Genomic DNA, 22,674 nt, shown 5'->3' with positions numbered 1-22,674 from the left:
CTACTTCATTAATTCCCACTAGTCTATGATACTTAGTCGCATGTCAACGGAACATACATTGTCCATGGGAAGCGCGCATGCTTACTTAAGGTAATTTTTAAGTTGTTTTTTTTAATTTAAAAAGTGCTAATTACTTTAAGGAAGGTTCAAATTTCGTATGACAGTGATTGCCAAAGAAAGAAAACATAAAACAAAACAATCTGAACCGTTACCGTACATATGTGTACTATGATTAGTTTGGAATTGAACAATCAGAACTAGGGCAATTTATGTAATATGAGCTTTATGCTGTATCAACATCTATAAAGCAGCTTTCAGACCAAATTGCCAGGTAACATTGGTATTTCACGCCAAAGTCACAAGTAACACACCTTGTCCATAGAAAGCAATCACTGCACACGGGCAACCAACAGACTAAGGTGACACATTGCAGGCTATTTAGAAAACAGCCCTGTTCAAGTAGGAGCCGCAATGGTTTTCTCAGTAGTGTGAGATCTCACTGCCACACGAGAGACCTAGGTTAATTCCTATTGTGGGTGATCTAACCTAACCTATGGATGGAAATTTTATGGCCTTATCAGTGTATAAAGTAGCTCTAGCGTTCACCCAGCTCAAATAAATGTCTACTTGGGGGTAAAGATGGCTGGAACATGTTGCTGATCACATCACTTTCAAAAGTGGCTGAGATCAAGAATTTGTAGACCCCTAGCCAAGGTTTGTCTCCCAAGTGACACAAATAGAGCATCCTGATAGCATAATGGTAACATTCTCATCTTGTAATTGAAGGGTCCTGGGTTCAATACTTGGTGGAGACACGTAGTTGTTCAGATCCCATTTTAAACTGTAGACTCAGTCTCAATTTGTTTGTGTGATTTGTTCATAAAACAAATACTCAAAATACCCAAGCAACATGTACTTGTAATTGATCTCCGTAAGAATTCCCCGCACCTTGGCCATGCAGTGTACAGCATCATGCTTTGGGCTCCAGCTACGGTACACACGCAGGTTTGAATCTCCTAGAGGAAGCGTAACAACTTTTCTTCTTGAGATTTTGGCATGGGTATGGGACCGGTTGTCACCCACCATCATGAGGAAATTGGGGAGCTACGAACGAGTAGCATAACCCGGTAATGAAAACCTGCAACAATGTCTGGGGGTTCGTCATGCTGACCACACTACACCCCTTAACTGGTTGGATGATCTTCCACCTCGGGTGAGTGAGTGAGTAGGATCATGTTTGGGTGAGACCAGCATTCGCTAGGTAGGCCCAGACCCTCAATATGCTGTTCCGTCATGGGTTATTATTATTATTAAGAATTTCATATCATCTATTCCCATCAAATATGCATGTACAATGGGATCCACAAGTATTGCTTGGCAAATTGTCCCTGACTACTTTAATTATTTTCTCTCTTGCTGGCCCCCGTGGCAGAGTGGTTAGCACGATGCCAGGGGTCCCGGGTTCGAATCCCAGCCCGGGCATGGATGTTTGCGAGTATCCATTCATTAATTTCATCATATCATCCCTCATCCCCATCTTTGCAAATAGCCAAAAAGTAACACAAAAAGCAAGTCAATCAATTAATTTCTCTCTCATTTCCTGTTAGTTTTTAAGAATGAATTTTTGCTTACGCTGATTCAGAGGTTGCCAGCAGCCTATTTGGCATTTTGTTCAAATTCTTGAAGCTCTCATTGCATATAATAAAGCGAGTAAACTTGTTGATGGACAATTTGCATGGTAATACTCATGGATCGCACTGTACATATATATTATTTGAGCTTTTGCTTAAGTCCACTTTATGCACACTCAGGCTAATTGCTACTTGACTTACAGTTTAAGGTGGAATCCAAGCCACTGTGTGCCTTCACCTGGGATCCTTGATTACAAGGTGATGATATTACCACTGCGCCATCAGGAAAGCTATGCAGTCCCCAAAAAAGGTAACAAAATTTTTTTGGTTACCTTTTTTTGGGCCACCCTGTATTATTATTCTGATTTGTTTCATGTATTGGTAAAGTTAGTATGCATTTCTTAATACAAATATTTCATTGTTTTATATTTAATTTTCTTTTAGAGTCATTTTGGGTCCACTGGAAATGGTGGTGGTTCCACCCAGAAACTACTGCATTGTTAAGAATCCCGTGATCCGTGATGCAGACAAGAATGTGGTCTTTGATGTTTCTGGGCAGGCAAAAGTAAACCATGGGGAACTTGAAGTGAGACTTGAACAAGAGGCATTTCCTTTGTATCCAGGAGAGATTATTTACAAAGCGGTATGTGTGCAATGCATGTGACCATATTCCATTGTAAGAATTCAACAATGTATCGGCCAAAATTGGCATATGTGGTCCACTAATAGAATTAGCAAAAGTTTGGTATTTAAGCTAATTTTTACAAAATTTAATAAAAGAGGGCAGATCGTTCATATTTAAGTCAATATGCTGTTGTATTCTTCTGTTGTCAAAATCATAGGAATGTGATTTTGACACATGGAAAGCTTTCAATTTTTTTTACATTTATTCCTTGCTAACATAAATGAAAGACTGTTTCTCAAAATCTCATAGAATATTTATAACTAATGGTATTGACAATTGTCCCACATTAATTCCCTATTTGCAATAACAGATTTTATATACTCTGTCCCAGGCATCTCTGAAGCAAGGTAATAAAAACAAGTGTGTGCGCAAGTAGTGACGCGAGATGACACCACTAATGAACATGTGAGGGGGATGGGATCACATAGAGGGGGAAAGCAACTATGGTTACAAGCCTTCGCAGCAGCGTGTACTGCTTCACTGCCCAATCGATTTCTCTCCCCCCCCACCTTCTCTGCTGCTATGCTTGGACTTGCTCCAGAGATAGGGATAGGTGGGACAGAGTATAGTGTACATTATGATGGTATATTTTTGGCAGACGTGCTCAATGTTTTCAGTAATGAACAACCGTCTTCATTAACACATTCGGGTCTGGCCTCATAATACAGCATTTTTACCTCTGGTCTGCAGTTTTTGGGTATTTTTTTAAAAAATCATAGAAAAAATATTTTTAATTTGTTTTTATTTGCCACATATTTCTTAAATCTACAAAACTTCCTTTTTTCAATGAACAAAAATTTGTTAAATTTTCTTTTCATTATCAGACATTTTTTAATATTTTTTTCAGCAATGTTTGTTCGTGAAAAAAAAAAGTACAACATTGTAACAAATGTTAATATAGAGATATTTTAAGTTCGTAACCTGGAAATTTTAATAATTAACTACATAAACTATCAATACATCTTTTGAATCTTGCATAAGAATACTTCTTATGTGCACATAAAAAAAAAACAATACAAATTACAAGTAATTATCTTTTTTATGAAAAAGTGGCTGCAGGTGAGGACCAGACGATGTATCAGTTGGTTCTGCGTCATCTGTAAAAATTAAACAAATAAATAAATAAACTAAATAAATAAAATAAATTTTCATTTGACATACACTATACAAAATAATAAATGGAAACACTAAACATACATCAGTGCATGTAGGAGAATCAAGCAAGAGGCAAGATGAATAGATCCAAAAAAATTACCTCTTCTCACTTCATTCATAAAATACTAGAGTTTGCAACACTGTTTATATTGTCGACAATAATTATTACGAATGTAACCTACCTTCCAAATCTTCAAATTCATCTGCATCATCAAAATCGTCGCTAACTTCAAACTCTGAGGCGGAATCCTTTATGCAGTCTGGATCTAACGACCCCATTCTAAACAATGTACAGTACATCAACCCGACAACAAACAGTCCCAGGTGCGAGATAAATATAGCTGATGAGTCACCTAGCGGTCGAAATTTCAACAGATCGGCTTGAATGAACACGCGCATGAGACGAAGTACGAGCATATCCCGTCCTTCAATCGGCAAAGCGATTGCATACCGCAGGACGGGCTATGCCAGTCATTCGTCCACATTGACTTTAAGTGCACTGCGGGCTACGCATGTCGTGAGACTCCAATGTGTTAAATATATACACAAAAATGTTTAATTCATTCCTTTATAGAATACTGGAAATAGTACAGAAAGGTTTCTACCAACCTTTAGCTGACTAGTGGTGAGTAAGTGTACCACCTCGAAGTGTATCATTTCTTCAAAACTTCCCATGATATTTTTGTAGTTTTGAAGAAATGCAAAACTACTAAAGTTTCAGATATCTGGACTCGCAGAATTCACCCTTCATTGTCAAAGCTTGTGTACTGGTAGCTTATAGAATGAATATTCTTAACTCTTACAGAGCCTTAGCATTGAAACAGCTTGAAAATTCTTTCAAAACCCCGATTTAATGCACATTATATGAATATTTTTCTCTCATCAGTTTGATTACACAAAGACTATTTTGTAACAATCATTTGGCAAAAGTGTGTGTATTGTTACTCCCAGTCATTGCATCAGATGTTCTGTTGTTTCTTTCATCGACAATACAAACTATAATTTTTTTGCAGGTGACCCAATTGACTGTTGTTCCAGTGAACTGTGCTCTTAGGCTAAAGGCTGACCGTGACTTTCAAGATGGCGAAGTGAAGAGAGTAGCTGGAGACGAGTGGCTGTTTGAGGGTCCAGGTATGAAACTTGTTTGCTGGAAGCAATAAGTGTGGTACTAACCTAGGAGTAGTTTTTAACAGTATTAATGTAAATGTCAAAAGTACAGATTTTGCCAATTTTATCATCTGTGAATCAAGTACTGGTTTTGTACTGCATCTAGTGAAGTTGTACAGCTTCACAAGCCCATATCTGAAATTGTAAAAATTGCTCAATATAATCTAGATTTGTGTCGGTAGGGTGTCGCTGCACAGCCTAGACAAACTTTCAGAGCACAAGCCAAGCTTGTTTAGGGCTTGTATGTATGTATAAATCAATGTATGAGAACCAGAGGAACATAACTCCAAAAAGTCGGATTATAGTTTCGTTCAATGTATCTCTTCTGAAAAGCTTTATTTGGAGCGAGATGAACAGCAGTATTTCCAATTTGCTGGCAGATATACTTAACTTTAGAATACATTATTTCCTCTCTTGTAATTTGGATAAGTTGGAGTTATCTGTCTGGTTCTCACATAACGAAATGTATGCAGCAATAATATTCAAGTTTGTCACTAGCATTTACTTCTCTAGAAGACTTTTACACACTGTGAAGGTGTGTAAGTTTTGTATCATGACAACCAACCCTTCTCCCCATCATATTGATGTTCAATGTTTTGATTTTTTGGTAGGGTGAGTGAATTCAATGTTTATTCTTTAAATATGTATTGTGTCACGGAAAACATTATTTGGAAGGAAAACCCATTTAAACTAATTTTGGCTTGTCACCACTACTGGTGATGTCAAAATTCTAATTCCCCAGATTGAGTGTATAGACTGGCCTATATGAGTCAAGAAGACGGTGAAGTGAAACGAAGTTTGTGTTTAATTATAATTGAGAAGGCTTAAAAGTAGCTTTGATGAGTCCTCTTGTACACTGTATTAGAAGCAAAGGTGAAGTGCCGTGAAGGTTCATCACAAAATATCGGAATAAGTTATAAAAAAAGTAAAAATAATAATAATAGTGCGAGTGCTGTTAAATTTTCTTTATGTTATTGTATGTGCCCATGGAGATTAAAATCATTCATGTTGAAATGTTGGATTTTAACCACTGTGTTAGTTCATATTCTTACCTACGCTTCAGAGACTGGTTCCGTCTTTGTCTCTAACTTACCATTTGTCGGTAGTCCCCAAAGCCACCAATATGTATTTATAGTAAAACCTCGTTAATCCAGACTAATGGGGGGGGAGGGGGTAAGTTGACTGGTTTAACGAAACTCAGGATTAACTGAAATAACCTAAAAGAACAGTAGAAAACTTTGTTTATAGCAACAAAACACGTTTATTATGGTGTATTTAAAGGACATATGTTTGTACGGCCACGTATTAGTGACCAGAGTTTTACGAGAATATGCCTGTGTCAGTCTTCTTCCCGAAAGTCTGCAGGAAACAGAATTTCATGAGTGGTTGACTGCCTTTTCTTTGGGAAGCAATATGACGAATGCGATAGTTGACTTCTAGCCACATTTAAAACCTTGCATTCTGCTTTCGCCAGTCCGGATTAAACGAAGTGCAGGTTATCGGGGTCCTGATTAACGAGGTTTTACTGTAGTAGGGATGGATCGATATGAAATTTTGGCCAGTACTGATATAAATTATATCGATATCCAATATCCTGCTGATCCAATAAAAAATTCCAAATGGTCCTTGGAGAACCTGAGTGGTTCATTAGCTTCCTTAATAAATGCAGGGTACCAGATGACTACAATGCAAAAGAAGCTGGATATTTACTTTTTCTTAAAGTATGACATGGGGATTATATGTGTTTATATCCATAAAAATTATAACTAAACAGCAGAATCGGTATTGTATCGGTCGATGTCAATAGACTACTGAATAATCTCTCTCATCCCTAGCATATAGTGTAAATAATAGTTTTTCTTGTATGTACGCATTGCTTTCATTGTAGAATTATTTTCCTTTAGTTTACGGTTATTACAAGCATAAGAAAACAGTTTTTTGTTGTGACGTTTCAGGAGAACATATTTCTTTTCATTTTGACTAAAGATACAGTTATAACAATGGTTAGCAATTTTTTAAACAAAAATCCATTATATAATGTTGCAACTTAACTGTGAAAAGAAGCAGTCTGTTATTTTTATTTTAAAAAAAATCCCAAATATCATCAGGTAATTCAAAGTCGTCATTGTTTTCACAAAGTCTCTTGATGTTTTCTGTTACATTAAATTTTAAAGATGGTGGCTTACTCCATTTGTGAAAAAGTAAACTCCATACTGGATCTATGTTACCATTTTCATTAGTTGATTTATTCCAGTGTTCTTCTGCAATGAACGAAGCTTCCCAGACATTCAACTCTGTTTCCCGTCAATATTTTTAAAACCCTTCTCTTCGATGATGTGAGCTGACAAACCTGTTCTTGGGTTTAGATTTATAATGTCCAAATCGTGTTCATGCCATCTTATTGCAATTTTCCTTGCTGTTTGTCCTACATAATCCTTTGAACATGAACAACTTATATTATATATTCCTGTGGTTTTCAAAATGAAAATAAATGATGAAGAGAGCGTGTGTTCTCCTGAAACGTCACAACGAAAAACTGTTTTCTTATGCTTGTAATAACCGTAAACTACAGGAATATAATATAGTGTAAAGTAAGGTCTAAATAAAGTGCCTGGTAGGATTAATCATCAGTGGCTGTGCTCCACCTTGTATATGGTGGCACATAGTGGTTCGGATCCCACTTTAAACTGTAGGACCAGTCCCGATTAGATAAAGTGGACTTAAAAGTAGAATTCAATTCCACCTTGTCTAGTGGTCTGGGTAAGACCTGTTTTGGGTGTAAATTGGCGGTGGCCCCAGCTGCACCATGTCAGAGAAGTTTGGGGTTGACACTTATAGTGATCAACTTGACGTCTAAATCTCCTTCAGTGACTCTTACACCCCGAGTGGTCGTGGGTTCTTCCAGTACTATTATCTGGTCGTATGCTGACTGCCCAAACCAGGGTTGGATATGCCTCTTTGAAGAGAGATAAAAGTATTTCATTTCAACATGAATCAATCACCGCTGACCAGCTACAAAGAAACCAAAATCATTGTACTAAGAATGGAATTTTATCTTCCTTAGGAACATACATTCCAAAAATAGAAGTTCAGGTCCTTAGCCAGGTGAAAGCATATATACTTCGTCTTAATCAAGCACTGAAGCTCCAGGCACAGCAAGCAACAACTGACCGGGATGGCAAGGCGAGGGTGGCTGGTGAGGAGTGGTTGGTGCGGAAAGTTGGTGCATACCTTCCTGGTGCCAATGAGGAAGTTGTAGAAGTTGTGAAGGCCCATGTCCTTTCAGAAAAGGTGTGTTATTTCTAGGTAACTGTATATTACAACATGCAATGCTAATTGGTAATTATTCATTGTCTAGTGCTTTGGACGTTACCTATTCTTACACTGTTTCAGGAGAGACCTCTTCCTCATCTTCAGATGAACAAATTTCTTTTGCCGCTGGTGGGAATTGAACCTATGATAGACCGATGATTGTACTACAAATCTGGTTGCATCTAAAGATATCAGTTTGGCGGTTACGCGGAGATAGGTAATTAACTCTGATACACTTACTATTCATTTTTCCGCGAAATCGATCGCTGAAAAGAACTTTCACGAAAAAATAAATAGTAAGTGTATCAGAGTTGATTACAAATCTGGTGTACTAACCAAGTACCCCATGCTCTCCACTAATGGCAAAAATAATTTTTTTCCTGAAGATGAGAGAAGACCCCGCATTAGATAAAGGTTTACTAGATAATGGATAATGCCCAATTAAATATTGTTTGTTAATGTAGAACCATTGTCACTAATATTCAGATAATTATCACATTTGTTGATTAATGGCCTGATGCCTTAATGTGTTGGAACTGATAGTTGCTGATACCGATACTTAAATGAAGAAAGTTTTTCTAGCAAAAATGTTTATGCTATGTAGTTAAAATTTTATATTGATATTTTATCAGTATTCACAAGGGTAGACAAATACAGGGCACCAGGTTGCCATGCCACCCAAAACTTTGACTTGTTGCCTCAATTTTCAAATTGTTCTATTTTATAATATATTGAGTTCTCTTAAGGAAGATTCCATTAAAATGTATTGCATAGTTATACTCATGCATGTAGAGTTCTTCAGGAATTTTTACTGAAATCCAATCCTGTATTGATTAAGGATGGGCCGATATGAAATTTTGGCCAGTACTGATAAAGTACCAATATAAAATTCACAGATACAGATATTCTACTGATCCGATGTAAAATTCCAGGTGAGGTCTGAACTATATGCTGCATGCTCCAGAATCTCCCATTCGAATGACTGAAGTCTGTTTACTATATGAGGCCTGGCATTATTGTGGAGGATAACCACATTGTCCACATCGAGAATCCCTTGGCGCTTTTTCCTGATGGCAGCTCGCAGATGTGAGTGTGTGCCACAATAGCTGTCAGCGTTGGTGTCATCTCGTGGCATGAAATCCAACAGGAGTGGTCCTTGGTGATCCCAGAAGACCATGAGCAATGTTTTCAGTTTGAGCAAGCATGCCCCGACCGCTCATTGTCATGAAGGTCTTCTCGGCCATTTTCGAACTCTCAACACCACCACCACACACTTCTCAAAGGGAGACACTTGTCCCCATACGTTGGCTGCATTTCCCTATGGATCTCGATGTGCGTTCGTCCCTTGCTCCTAAAAAAGCGAATAACACTTCGCTGCTCATACGACGTGGACGAGTTGAGTACTACAGCAATTTTTGAAAACTGACATCAGTGACGTGCCGTGGAGGATCCAAAATTTGACACTGGGTCGTTCCAAGAAAAACCTATTGCATTGAATGTATATCTCAGTTTTCAATCACACTAATGTTTCGATTGTAAAAAAAAAATAGAGGCAAATACTTTTTGATTTGCCCTCGTATATCGGATCAGTAAAATAACCTGTAATTTTACTTATACATGGATATACTTATATCGGCCAATACCTATAGAGTACCGATTAATCTGTCCCATCCCTAGTACTAATTAATATATTAGATGATTAAGGTCACATTTCAAATTGTGTAGTTTTGTCTACCCCATAGTATTAGTTAAAATTATGTATAGTATGTTTGTTGCATTCAGCTCGTTGCTTTAACAAATTTCTGTGTCATATTAGTAATGTAAACAAATTGCTTTCACATATAATGCATTCTATGTGTTCGTTTTTTAGACCGCCATCCACATCCAAGCCACAGGTACCTTTACAGACCAGTTTGGAGTCCACAGAAAGAACGGCGAGGAATGGCTGGTTAAGTTCAGTGATGTCGAGACCTACATTCCAGATGTATATGAAAATGTTGTGCAGATTGTGCCTATCACGACACTCACGAACAGGCAGTACTGTGTTGTGTGCAACCCAGTGGGAGAAGATGGCAAGCCACAACTGGGAAAGAAATTGTTGATTAAGGTATGTGGCAATATTTAATACTGTAAGTTGTCTGGTCAATCACACCACGCTGAAAATTCTGTGTACGGTTCACAGTGATTTTCAAATAGATATAAAAAAACAAATCGTTCATCAGGAGGAATGAAAAGTTATATTTACAGCCAACATGTTGAGGTAGACACATTACATACAATATAACATGTAATACTGAATAGAATATTTCACTTGTTGTACATGTACAGTCACGGACACTTCTGTGTTGTAATGATTCTATTGGAGGTAAATTGTATCCGTACAACCCAGAAATGTCTGTGACTGTACATTAGGTCTACTGAAGATGTTCAGTAGGAAACCGTTGAGTTTCAGTAGATGTTCGAGAAACTCAGTAGAGTAAACTTGATAACAGTAGTGTCAGTCTATTCTAAACAGTAGGAATTTCCAGCAGTGTAAAATTGTTTCTAGCGAAATATGTTTTGTAAAAACCACAAACCTGTTATCTTCCCTTGTTTTATTGGAAGTTCCTGCATATGTTTTGTAGAAGGGTGCAACTATTTGTTACTTTGTACTTAGTACTAGCATTTCACAATTTCTACCCCTCTAGACTAATTACAGTTTTCATATTTACCATAACACTAACTGATGCATTGTTAGTATGCTGGAATTAATGCATAACTGCACCCCAGATATGTAAGTTGGATGGTTGGCTGTGTCTGGTTGGCTGTCACTCAATCAGAAAAAGACTAATTGCATCTCTAGTTGGCACAGTAATGTACACTTCTGGGTTGTATCAATTCCATTGACAACCAATGGAATCACTAAAACCCAGAAGTGTTTGTGACTGTACGCACTAATACAACTCCGATCTTGTGTTTTGGGTGCTTGTAAATTATAAATAATGCAAAATATGTGTATGTGTGAAGGACCTGTATACTGTACTCAGAAAGTGTCCTGTATTAAAATCACACTAAGGGAAATGTAGAATGGTTTGGAACCAAGATGACCCCTCTCCCCAAAAGACTTGCCAAGTACTAAAATTAAATAATCAAAATATAATTATCATTTGATCGATGGTTATTTATTTCTACCAAACTTATTGGAAGGCAAGGATTTTTCCTCATACAGCTTTGATGGACAGTTCCAAAGATTTATGCACACTACTACTTATGATTATACGTGTAAAATATTCATCAGCAACTTTAGTTTTGGTTAGTTGTAATAGGCAATTAAAAGTGATCACCGTACATTATTTTTGCCTATTTTGGATCTAACTCTTTTCTTTGTTATTCAATAAATATTCAATTCTTTATCTATTTGACATTAATTTCCTTGCCAGGTCTATTGTTTTTATACAAATTTTGGCGATCTTAACTACACATAGGCTAGATAATAAACACATGCTGTTATATATATAATTTCTTTTACCATCTTTTTACCTGTTCATGTAATAATAATACAAATTAATGTTCGTATTTAATTAATATTATTTTAATTTAATTTAATATAATTATTATAATTTTATTATTATTGAGAAACTTGGTCGGACAAACCCCCCCTCCCGAAATGCATTTCTAGATACGTGCCTGTTTGGAACCCATTTTAGCCTGTAAATTGAGGCTCAATTAGCCCATCAGAATAAAGTGAACAAACTTTATCACATGTGCATTTGACATGTAAAACATTTTTAGATGCCAAAGCAGGAAAGGAGCATGGTTGCTTACTCTTACATTAGTCTACAATTCAGTCTTTGATTTAAGGAAGTGTTAAGGTTTTGTTTTATCAAAAGGCTGCAGAATAGAAAGTCTGCTTGCCTTCTAACAGCCAGTTTTACATCTGGTGCTTATATTTTGTAATTGTCAAAGCAAAAGAGCCTTGCAAGACTGCAGATTCAGGACAATGCAGTTTTTCTAATTTACTTTGGATAAGTCATTGCTGTTAGAAGCACAGGGCAGCTTTGTAGCCACTAGGAAAAACACTGGTGCAAGTAGTGGCTTCCAGACAGGAAGGAAGGTAGAGTTAGATTAACAGGTGACAGAAAAGGAATGGGGTGTAAAGGGTGACCCTCCATGTAGTACACCCAATTGTCAATCTCCCTTCCACATAATACACCCTGGACTACATTTTGCAGACGAACGAGGCTCTGGCGACTGGCCTCATGGCCAGTATAATTTTGTGTGTTGTCCTTGAGTGCTGAGTACCTCTTAATAGCCTCAGCTTTTAAGGGGTCAGAATATTTACGACATGACATTACAGTTGCCGGACCCTGTGGCCGAGTGGTTAGCACATCGTGCTGCGACGCCAAGGGTCCCGGGTTCAAATCCCGCTCGGGCTTGGTTGTTTGTGAATGTCCATTCATCAATTTCATCACTCATCCCCATCTTCGCAAATTAGCCAAGAGGCACAAAACGCGAAGTAAACTAAATCAATCAATCAATGACATTACAGTTATGTTATTTTAGTTCTGGTAAGGGGCTGGACCCCATATAAAGTGACTGGTGCAAAATAGCCTAAGTGCTGACACACCCAAAATTTTAAATTCAAATTCAAATTGGACAGAAAAAAAAAGAAGTTCCTTTCCATTTTGAAGATAACACAGTTGTTGAAGACAAGAGAAGGTGGGCTACAATATGCATAAAAATATATTGTTTTATTAATTTTTCCCATGATGTCATTACCGTGCATATTTCCTGTGCAGACAGCTGCATTGATAAAAATACCTCAATTATTGCTTAGTCATGTGCACTCGTGGCGGATGAATGAGTTTTCCTGCAGGGTGGTGGGTGGCTTTTGGAAGCTATACTCATTCAAGGTTTATTGTTGGTTTTAAACAACCAGGAGTGATTGCTCACTTTTAGAGATCTCAGGAAAAGAGGAGGGTCATTTGCATTTTACCCATACGCAAATTGCACGAGAATGTACGTGTTCCATCCTCAAGACCGCCTTTCATGATTGTTATGACAGGAATTGTTGCACTTTCAAAACGATATACGTGCTTGGTTACCTAAGCTTCATTCTGATTTCCAATCATATATTTTTACTGAAAAAACATCTGATTAAAAATAATTTAGTGGCATACAGACTGGGCTTATTTTATTCCCTGAGGAATGTAAACGACTATAGCTCTTATTCAATATCAAATAACCCAGGTTGGTAAACTCTTCATCGAGAGACAAAAAGAAAGCTTATAGAAACAACTTTCACCCACAATCCACCTGTCAACTAGGAAGGATTCCATAAAAACGTAGATAAAGAAGTAAATAATTTTTGACCCCTGTTGTCAGTTTTTCAAACCCATACTTATTGAAAGGGAATGGTGAAATTTGATACATCCGGTATCATTATTTGGATCACCATAACTTCATTGCAAGAGATCCATCGAATATTTTGGGTGTGGTTTTGCCTTTATTAATGTGCTCCTCCTCATGTTTATGATGGCGTAGCGTGCTGACGTGTTTGTAATTTCAAAATATGAACACACTAAACCCTTCCCATCGAACTAATGAAGTACTACATTTATTTCAGGGTGAGAAATCTTTCTTCCTTCAGCCAGGGGAAGAACTTGTGAACGGCATCCAAGACGTGTTTGTGCTGAGCGAGAACGAAGGCCTGACTCTGCATGCGAACGAGGCATTTGTGGATATCTTTGGAGGAAAGGTAGTGGAATTGATGCATTGAGTTTTGATATTTCAAGTGATTATTAAAGTATATTTCACACTGTAGTTTTCATTATTAGAATTCAAACAATGAAGTACTTACATACAGAATATTCGGAAGGGGGCCAATTCCCTCAGATGTATCAATTATAAAATACTTTATCAGGGAATTACAGTGTAGCTTTTTTATATTGAGGAAGGGAAAGAAAGCTTCGTTGAAAATAAAACAAAATTCTCTCAATCAGTTTACTTTCTTGGTGTTCTTTGCAGAACAATCTGACAAACTGAAGATTATTGCAAGGTAAGATATCTTGAAGTTGATTTGGTAAATTTGAGTTTGAAATTCTTATACAATTAACGATTTTTCATAGATTATATCCCATAACATTTGTGACTTGTGTTTGTAGATGTATTTCGAGTCTGAGTATGTGAAATGGCACATGTAAACTCCGCACCTTAACTCTTAACAAGATTAACTATTTTAAATATATACCGTTGAATTGAATTAAAATTGGATATGTCAAATATGGTGATGGACTTTCCATTTCACACTTCATACATTTCCATGACAAGCGCATATTCAGGAGTGATAAACAATAGGTGAATATGCTTTTAGCCTTGTTTCCATGATATGAAAAACTCAATATGCTGACCAAGGCAGAAATTTATTTTATTATAAAACATAAATAAATTAAACAACGTTTCAACCTTCTAGCAAGGTCTTCTTCATACTCTGCACCAAGTACAAATGTCACAAGGTACAAAACAGGACGATATATATACACAAAAATTACTCCCTTCCAGACTACTAGAAAGTAGTTCTGGAACATTCTAGCAGGTGGCTTTCCCTTGTCAACTGTACTTTCACCTAAAAGGCAGTTTAGCTAAACATTTTTTTATTTTCATCTGGAATGTGGTTGGACTTTTTATCTCACGCTCTTTTCCTTCATTCTTCTCTCCTCTTTCTCTTACAGTTGACAAGGGAAAGCCACCTGCTAGAATGTTCCAGAACTACTTTCTAATAGTCTGGAGGGGAGTAATTTTTGTGTATATATATCGTCCTGTTTTGTACCTTGTGACATTTCTACTTGGTGCAGAGTCTGAAGAAGACATTGCTAGAAGGTTGAAACGTTACATTTAGTTTATTTATGTTTTATAATAAAATAAATTTCTGCCTTGGTCAGCATATTGAGTTTTTCATAATTTTAAGATTAATTAAAAAAGTTTCAAGTTTTCAAATGATGATCAATTTGTATGAGTTACCATATGGTAACGGGACATAATTGAAAGAGGGAGAATGAAAATGTTCTATAAACGATTCAGATTCCTTACTAGTATGTAACAATTCATATTAGACTCAATATAAGAAATAAATGACAAAAAATAGTTCACGCATTTAAGGGTTAATATCAAATCCTGTTGGTTAAAGTCAAGTGAAAAATATATATATTTTTTTTTTTCAGAATATTAATCGCAGTCCTGGAGACAAGTGGATGATTGTAGGCCCAGTGGAATACGTACCTCCAGTTGAGGTAGACATTGTAAAGCAGACTAATGCTGTTCCGTTGCATGAGAATGAAGGAATTTATGTTCGAAATACTAAAACTGGAAAGGTAAGTAATTTACAACTATTATATATGTGTTTTAAAGCAGCCCATGTCAAAACTCATTTCTTATGTATTGGCATGTAACTAGCAACTTAAATTTCTCTGGGTCCCACCTGTAACAGTGCTGAATAACAATAACAGCAGTGAGTTGCATATAGACATCATTTTCATAAAATTACTATGCACATTGAAATTATATGTAGGTTTTTGTGTGACATGTATTTTACAATAAGGAAATAAGGTAACGAAAGTTCCAAAAATATTAATTTCAAAATAGAGTAATTGATCACCATTAAAATGTTTGATCTTCATGCTGTGTGTTGTCAGCATCATAAAATGTGTATAATGTGAATATGTCAGTCTTGTGAAGTAAATATGAGTCGGTTTGTTTCACTAAGAAACTACAAAATGCCACATTCCTTCCCTTTGCTTTGAAGCCTGTTATGTTAAGCACTCTGCCACTGAGGGAAGCTCATTGAAATGTTCTGTTTTCAGGTCAGAGCAGTTGTGGGACAGACCTACATGCTCACGCAAGACGAAGAACTTTGGCCCAAGTACCTGCCTGAAACCCTCAAGAAGCTCTTGTCGCCTGATTATGACGTTTTAGCTGACCGTGCTTTGTATGCAACACTTGGAGCGTCTGCGATGGCGAAGAGAGCAACTGATTGGGATGAAACTAAAGTCATAACCTTCCAGGTGCCTCATAATGCTGCAGTGCAAGTTTATGACTACAAGTCAAAAAGATCAAGGTACTGCAGTGTCGTATTATTTCAGTGTTTTTATTTTGTTATTGGTAAGACCAGTGTAATACCATGCTTCACCACATAATAGTCACACCCTGATTTTTCAGTCCAAAAATTGTTTGTAACATTTCATTGCATAATTATGACACATCAGATAATGAAACAAATGATAGTGGCAAATAGGGATGGATGATGTCGAAAATTTGATATTGCGATATATAGTCAAGAAAATATTGTCACGGATGATACGATACGATATTTTTTTTTCATATTGCGATATCGGCGATATATCATCTCCAGAATATATATTGCCAAAATATCATGACGATATATTGCTGACATGATATACAGGGTGTCATTTAAATGGCGCCCACGGACCACGGAAACGTATAGAGGAAATCAAAACAAACAACATTTCTCAGTAACATTTTTCTCGTTGGTGAATCATTTTGGCGCTACAGTCGTTCATAAAAGCCCGTTTTGCCGCCTGAATGCTAGCAACCACACACAACATTTGATTGCATTTGTGACGTCATATCCCATCGTGAAGCAATGCGTTCCAGGGTTGCCAGGAACACTCATATTCTGTGAAAAATGACATAGCTACAATTAGCCACATTATGTACCGTAAAAGAAAACTAGAAAACACGATCTTTAACCTAACAGGAAGTAAACAATTGATACGAAAAATGGTAGAAAGAAAATAGAATTCAAGCGGAAGTGGTCATATCGAATTTTGTCTCAGCTTACATGTCAAATATTTGCAAATCTAGTTACCAAGTTGGCATCTACAATTTAGTCTATCCACTTCGTCCTTCTGATACTAGTTGTCTGTGACACACTGAACAGATGACAAAATAGAAATGAAAGAACTCAAAATTCCAAAGGTAAGCAACACATCATATAATGTATATTCAGGACATTATGAGGCAAGTGACAAAAATGGTTGAAAAAACAGGGATATAAGTACAGTCAACTCTCGATTCAACGACCTTTCACAGTTCCCGGGAAAAGGGTCGTTATTTCGAAGGGGTCGTTATTGGAATTTGCACCAATTTTCAGCTTAAAGGGAGCTCAAACTGACACAGAGATGCCTAGGAGATGGTAACACCATTTATCCTGGTAGTTATACAACCTGTTATGCACAGGATGCGTGTTGTGAGAAGGAAAATAGAACATGAAAAAGTTTTCACAAAAGAGAATTTAAAATAATGTTACTTTGTTTCAATTGTGCACAGTCGTTGCTTTTCCAGGAAATTCTTACAATTCTAGTTCATGAGAAACCCGTTTCCACTGAGACCTATGGAAAGGAAAACAATCTCGAGCTTATTGCAAGCGAAACTCGAAGAATCTTGACACCAGTCGGACTGGTGCCAGCAAAAGTCGGGAGATAATCGGGCAGAATGAATGTTGGATTTTATAGGGGTTTACTGGAGCATTGTCTGTTACAAGATTAACTGGTAAGATTAGATCTCTCGGGAGAAACAACACAACCTCTCTAGGTACCAGACAAAAAAAAATAAAGGCAGGGCTGTAATTTTCATTCTGGTTCGGCTGTGTAAAATACATCGTAAAAAAAGTCACTTTTCTTTGCTTTAGCCAACTTCATTCACCCTCCTTCCCCATTCAAGGGAGCAGTCCAAACTCCTTCCTTGACTTGCATTGTAATCCAGCGTGAAAAAGGAAATGCGCAACTTGCGATCTATTTTCACCCAAAGCGTATTGTAGGACCGGTCATTAAACAACGTGGCAGTTGATAATCATTCGGGTTTGGAATTGAATTTCACTTTAAACTGTATATTTAGTCCCGATTAGCCCATCAGCATAAAATGAACTGAAAACATGCTTTATGAAACTGCGCATTTTCACATATCAAAATGGTAGATCGTTATTTACTCTCACGTTAATCGACGATTTAATGTTGGATTTAGGAGTATTCTCGATGTTAAACACCCACCCCTCCAAACGTTTTCCCCTTGAATAATGTCTTTTTAATCAGTCTCAGCGACCATTCCTACATTGAACACACTTTTTTTTCCTCCACATGAATGGTTCTGAAGAAAGGTAAATTAAATTTACAGTTGTTCTTATCAGAAGGCGCAGAACATGAAGTTATTTTAACTCTTGTTTTGCTTTCTGGAGATCGAATTTCGTTATCGGTTTCTTGGCGCTGGATGAGTCATCGCTGTTATCTTCAAGCAAGAGATTAGCAGAAGCTAGACAAAACACTGGCGCCAGCTGCATCGTAAAAACAAAGAGACGGGCTGGAAGTTCGAGCAACAGGTGGCGGAAGAGAAAAGTCCCAGCATTTTAAAGATAACGCAACTGTCGAAGACGGAACTTTTAACAGCAGTGTAAAGAAGAAAGAAATGACCCTTGCTTTACGTTTTACCGTTTTACCACGCAACAGACAATAATTATTTTCCTGTAGTTTACGGTTATTACAAGCATAAGAAAACAGTTTTTTCTTTCTTTGTGACGTTTCAGGAGAACACACGCTCCTTTCATCAGACATTTATTTTCATTTTGACTAAAGATACAGTTATAACAATGGTTAGTAATTTTTAAACAAAAAGAATCTGTTATATAATGGATGTTGTCAATGTTACATTGTTGTAATATAGCAACTTAACTGTGAAAAAAGCAGTCTATTTTTTAAATTATGAATCCCAAATATCATCAGGTAATTCAAATTCATCATTGTTTTCACAAAGTCTCTTGATGTTTTCTGTTACATTAAATTTTAAAGATGGTGGCTTACTCCATTTGTGAAAAAGAAAACTCCACACTGGATCTATATTACCATTTTCATTATTTAATTTATTCCAGTGTTCTTCCGCAATGAACGAGGCTTCCCAGGTTTTAAAAAGATTAACGGGAAACACAGAGTTGAATGTCTGGGAAGCCTCGTTCATTGCGGAAGAACACTGGAATAAATTAAATAATGAAAATGATAATATAGATCCAGTGTGGAGTTTTCTTTTTCACAAATGGAGTAAGCCACCATCTTTAAAATTTAATGTAACAGAAAACATCAAGAGACTTTGTGAAAACAATGATGAATTTGAATTACCTGATGATATTTGGGATTCATAATTTAAAAAATAGACTGCTTTTTTCACAGTTAAGTTGCTATATTACAACAATGTAACATTGACAACATCCATTATATAACAGATTCTTTTTGTTTAAAAATTACTAACCATTGTTATAACTGTATCTTTAGTCAAAATGAAAATAAATGTCTGATGAAAGGAGCGTGTGTTCTCCTGAAACGTCACAAAGAAAGAAAAAACTGTTTTCTTATGCTTGTAATAACCGTAAACTACAGGAAAATAATTCTATCATGCAAGCAATGCGTACATACAAGAAAAACAGACAATAATACGGGCAATATTTCCTATGCAGACAACAGCATTAAAAAAAATATATAATAAATAAATTTAAAAAAACAACTGAATTCTGCAATTATCAACATTGCCGTGCACACCAGTGGCGGAGAATGAGCTGGGGAAAAGGGGGGGGTCCCTTTTTGTTTTACTTGTTCTGTGGTTTTTGTTCGTTTTCAAGAATATATCCAGAACTGGTTGCCCCATTTTAGACGTCAAAGGAAAGGAAGAGGGATGGGTCCTTTTCCACCCTTGCCTGTAATCAGCCCGCATCAGCAAGAAAATCGTGGCTGAAACAATCTGCATCGCACCCCCCCCCCCCTACGTTTCCTGACAGGAAAGGAGGGAGAAGTCAGTAAGCCAACGGAACACTTTTTTAGCAGATATTATGACATCGACACAATTAGGAAAACATATGAAGTGGGAAACGGGAGTTATGATGCACGTAAGATCGAAATTAACTTTTGTGGAAACCTGGATGACAACGCATTAAGCGGGTGACGATCTTTAGTTCACCTATGTGGTTTTGATTATCTCTAACAGTTTCGCTTTTTTATGAAGTGTTGCAGGGAACAAAGGACACATTTTGAATGAAAGCGGTTACCGGAAGTTGTCAGCTACAAGGCCGAGAGTTGCTCACTCACGGGAACCTGCAGGTGCCACACATCTGTATTTTCGAACATTCCTGCGATCTTATCTCTCAAGGTGGTGTATTTATCGATGAAAGAGCTTGACCTGCCATACACATTGGCAAAGACTGCAAGTCCAGCAGTCATTTCGGGCTGCTCCCACCCTCCCCCGCGAGTTTTCAGCAGCTCTTAGGACAAGCAAACAAAAGGTCGATTTAAAATAACATCCAAGCACATTCGATCTTCTCTTCTCGCGTATCCAAGAGAAAGCGTGGCAAAACAAGCCTGGCACGTTGGGTAGCGGCCGTCGGGTGCGGGGTAACATTGGTGCGCTTGAGGGAGGGGAGGGCAGAGGTCAAGTGCTATTGGATATCACTCAAGCATGGTGTGGTGGTGATTTTTAGTTCAAACCCAATTGTGAGCGGTAGAGCGCTCGTGAAGGAAATGAGTGGGGAAAAAAACAACGCATTTTTCGGCCGATTTCCTTCAATTTTTCAACTTTTTTTTTCAAACTTTTCTTTTTCTAAATTTTTCACGGTTCCCGGGAAAAGGGTCGTTACTTCGAGAGGGTCGTTATACCCGGGGTCGTAGAATCGAGAGTTGACTGTAGTAGTAATAAAAGTTCTCCGACGTCTGTGTTTATCTATGCCCCGGATACACATGTAGTAATAGTTTTCAACTGTGAACAGTGCAGTATATTCGCTTATGATTCATCATTAGATTGTGCAGTATATTCGCTTATGATTCATCATTAGATTGTTACTGTGGTTGTACATGTTTTAACTGTAATGTAACAATGTGAACCTCGGATACTTCCGTTATCAGCACAAAAGTACCACAAGGCATAGACACAAACTTGTAGATATCAACCTTGCAACGAGATTTGCAAATATTTGACATGTAGCTGGGCGTAAACAGCCACATGTAAGCTGTAAGTCCAATCTTGTTGATATTTGACATGTAGGCTGAGACAAAATCCGATATTAATACATAATTTTGAATAGGTACGTTTTTACCATTTCTCATATTGTTGGTTCACTTCCCCTTTCTCCTGAGATTACTGCTGATCTTCTCGCTGGTAGGCTATGATGTTTGGTCTACTGGAGGTGTTTCTCGATTCGTTTTACACCTAATCATGTGGTTGGTAGTTTGTCAAATTTCACAAAATTTGTGTGTTCCTTGCAACACTGCCGTGCGCTGTTTTGCCACAGGAAATGAAGTCACAGATACGATCAAATGTTGTGTTGGGATGCCAGCATCCAGGTGGCAAAACGGTCTTTTTTGAACAGCTGTAGCGTTGAATCGACATACCAACGAGAAAAATGTTACTGAGAAAAGTTGTTTGTTTTGATGTCCTCTATAGGAATATGTGGTCTGTGGGCGCCATTAAAATGACACCCTGTATATTGCCAAAATATGACAATATATCATCTAGTTGGTATCACCTGGATGATATTTTTTCAATATTGCGATGTATCATCTGGACAATATATTGCCCAACACTAGTGGTGAATCTTAGAACACATAAGATATAATTTTGTAAATACGTACTTCAGTACGCTGTAATAAATTTCCTCAGGTGTGATATTTCCACTATAATGCCCAAATCAGTCACAACTTATGTGTTAACCTTTTATTTTTTTTCAGACTGGAAAAATGTTCACTAAACTGTCATGAAGAAATGATGTGCGTTGATTTAAACTATGTTCAATTTTTTAACATGTTTTCATGTGTATTCTGTACATCCTAATCTCGCACCAAAGACAGTTTAGTAATAAATGATTTTTTGTGCAGTACATTTAAAAAAAGAAGCTTCACATAATGGTTGTACCCCACTTTTTTTGCAAAACAAATTTAGCATAAAATCTGGGACAATTATGAAGTGAAATAAGATACTCTCAAAGTTTCTTTTTCATTGGTTGAGAAATGAGACTAGTCACATTCTGTTCCACTTCATATATTCACCCCTTGTGCCCATTCTTTGTCCACAACACGTACAAAGTTGATGCAAGGAAAACCACGTGACCTTTGATTGTGTTGGCTGTTGTAACACTAGTTGTGAACCGTAACGCAACTTCCATGCTGCATCTGGGATCGAACCAAGAACCTTTAGATTGAATTGGGTGATGTAGTTATTTCTCATTCATCTCTCAGATGGTTATCACTCGCTTGGCCTAAATGTGATATATGCAAGAGGTTACATTTAAAGGAGTGGCAATAGAAATTAACTTAGGTTAGATATGGGTTTTATACTCTCCATGACTGAACCGATATGGATTGGTTTAGAAAAGGATATTACTTGCCTTACAAATAGATGAGGATCATTCCTATACTTGTCCTCTCAAATGTTTTATACTCTCCATGACTGAACCGATATGGATTGGTTTAGAAAAGGATATTACTTGCCTTACAAATAGATGAGGATCATTCCTATACTTGTCCTCTCAAATGTTTTATACTCTCCATGACTGAACCGATATGGATTGGTTTAGAAAAGGATATTACTTGCCTTACAAATAGATGAAGATCATTCCTATACTTGTCCTCTCAAATGTCACTGTCTGACCTCCCTGTCAGACATCAATTCAATTACACACCATCGTCCAATAATCGTTCTCCA

At 37.1% G+C, this 22,674-nt stretch overlaps 1 protein-coding gene across 3 annotated transcripts in view; it reads left to right on the top strand.

Moving 5' to 3' along the window:
• LOC146002404 (major vault protein-like) overlaps positions 1–22,674 on the top strand; it is a 40,176-nt gene that overhangs the window by 3,752 nt on the left and 13,750 nt on the right. For all 3 annotated transcript variants that reach the window (XM_083140164.1, XM_083140163.1, XM_083140165.1), the window contains exons 3-9: positions 2,076–2,274; positions 4,485–4,602; positions 7,703–7,929; positions 9,821–10,057; positions 13,556–13,687; positions 15,150–15,299; positions 15,789–16,042. In XM_083140164.1, the coding sequence (XP_082996290.1) occupies positions 2,076–2,274; positions 4,485–4,602; positions 7,703–7,929; positions 9,821–10,057; positions 13,556–13,687; positions 15,150–15,299; positions 15,789–16,042 (1,317 nt within the window). The remainder of the gene's footprint in view (positions 1–2,075; positions 2,275–4,484; positions 4,603–7,702; positions 7,930–9,820; positions 10,058–13,555; positions 13,688–15,149; positions 15,300–15,788; positions 16,043–22,674) is intronic.

Source organism: Lepisma saccharinum, chromosome 18 (assembly GCF_977018435.1).
Source record: "Lepisma saccharinum chromosome 18, izLepSacc3.1, whole genome shotgun sequence".
Classification (NCBI taxonomy): Eukaryota; Metazoa; Arthropoda; class Insecta; order Zygentoma; family Lepismatidae; genus Lepisma; species Lepisma saccharinum.
The sequence above is the reverse complement of the archived record's forward strand: the minus strand, read 5'-3'. Positions and strand labels throughout refer to the sequence as shown.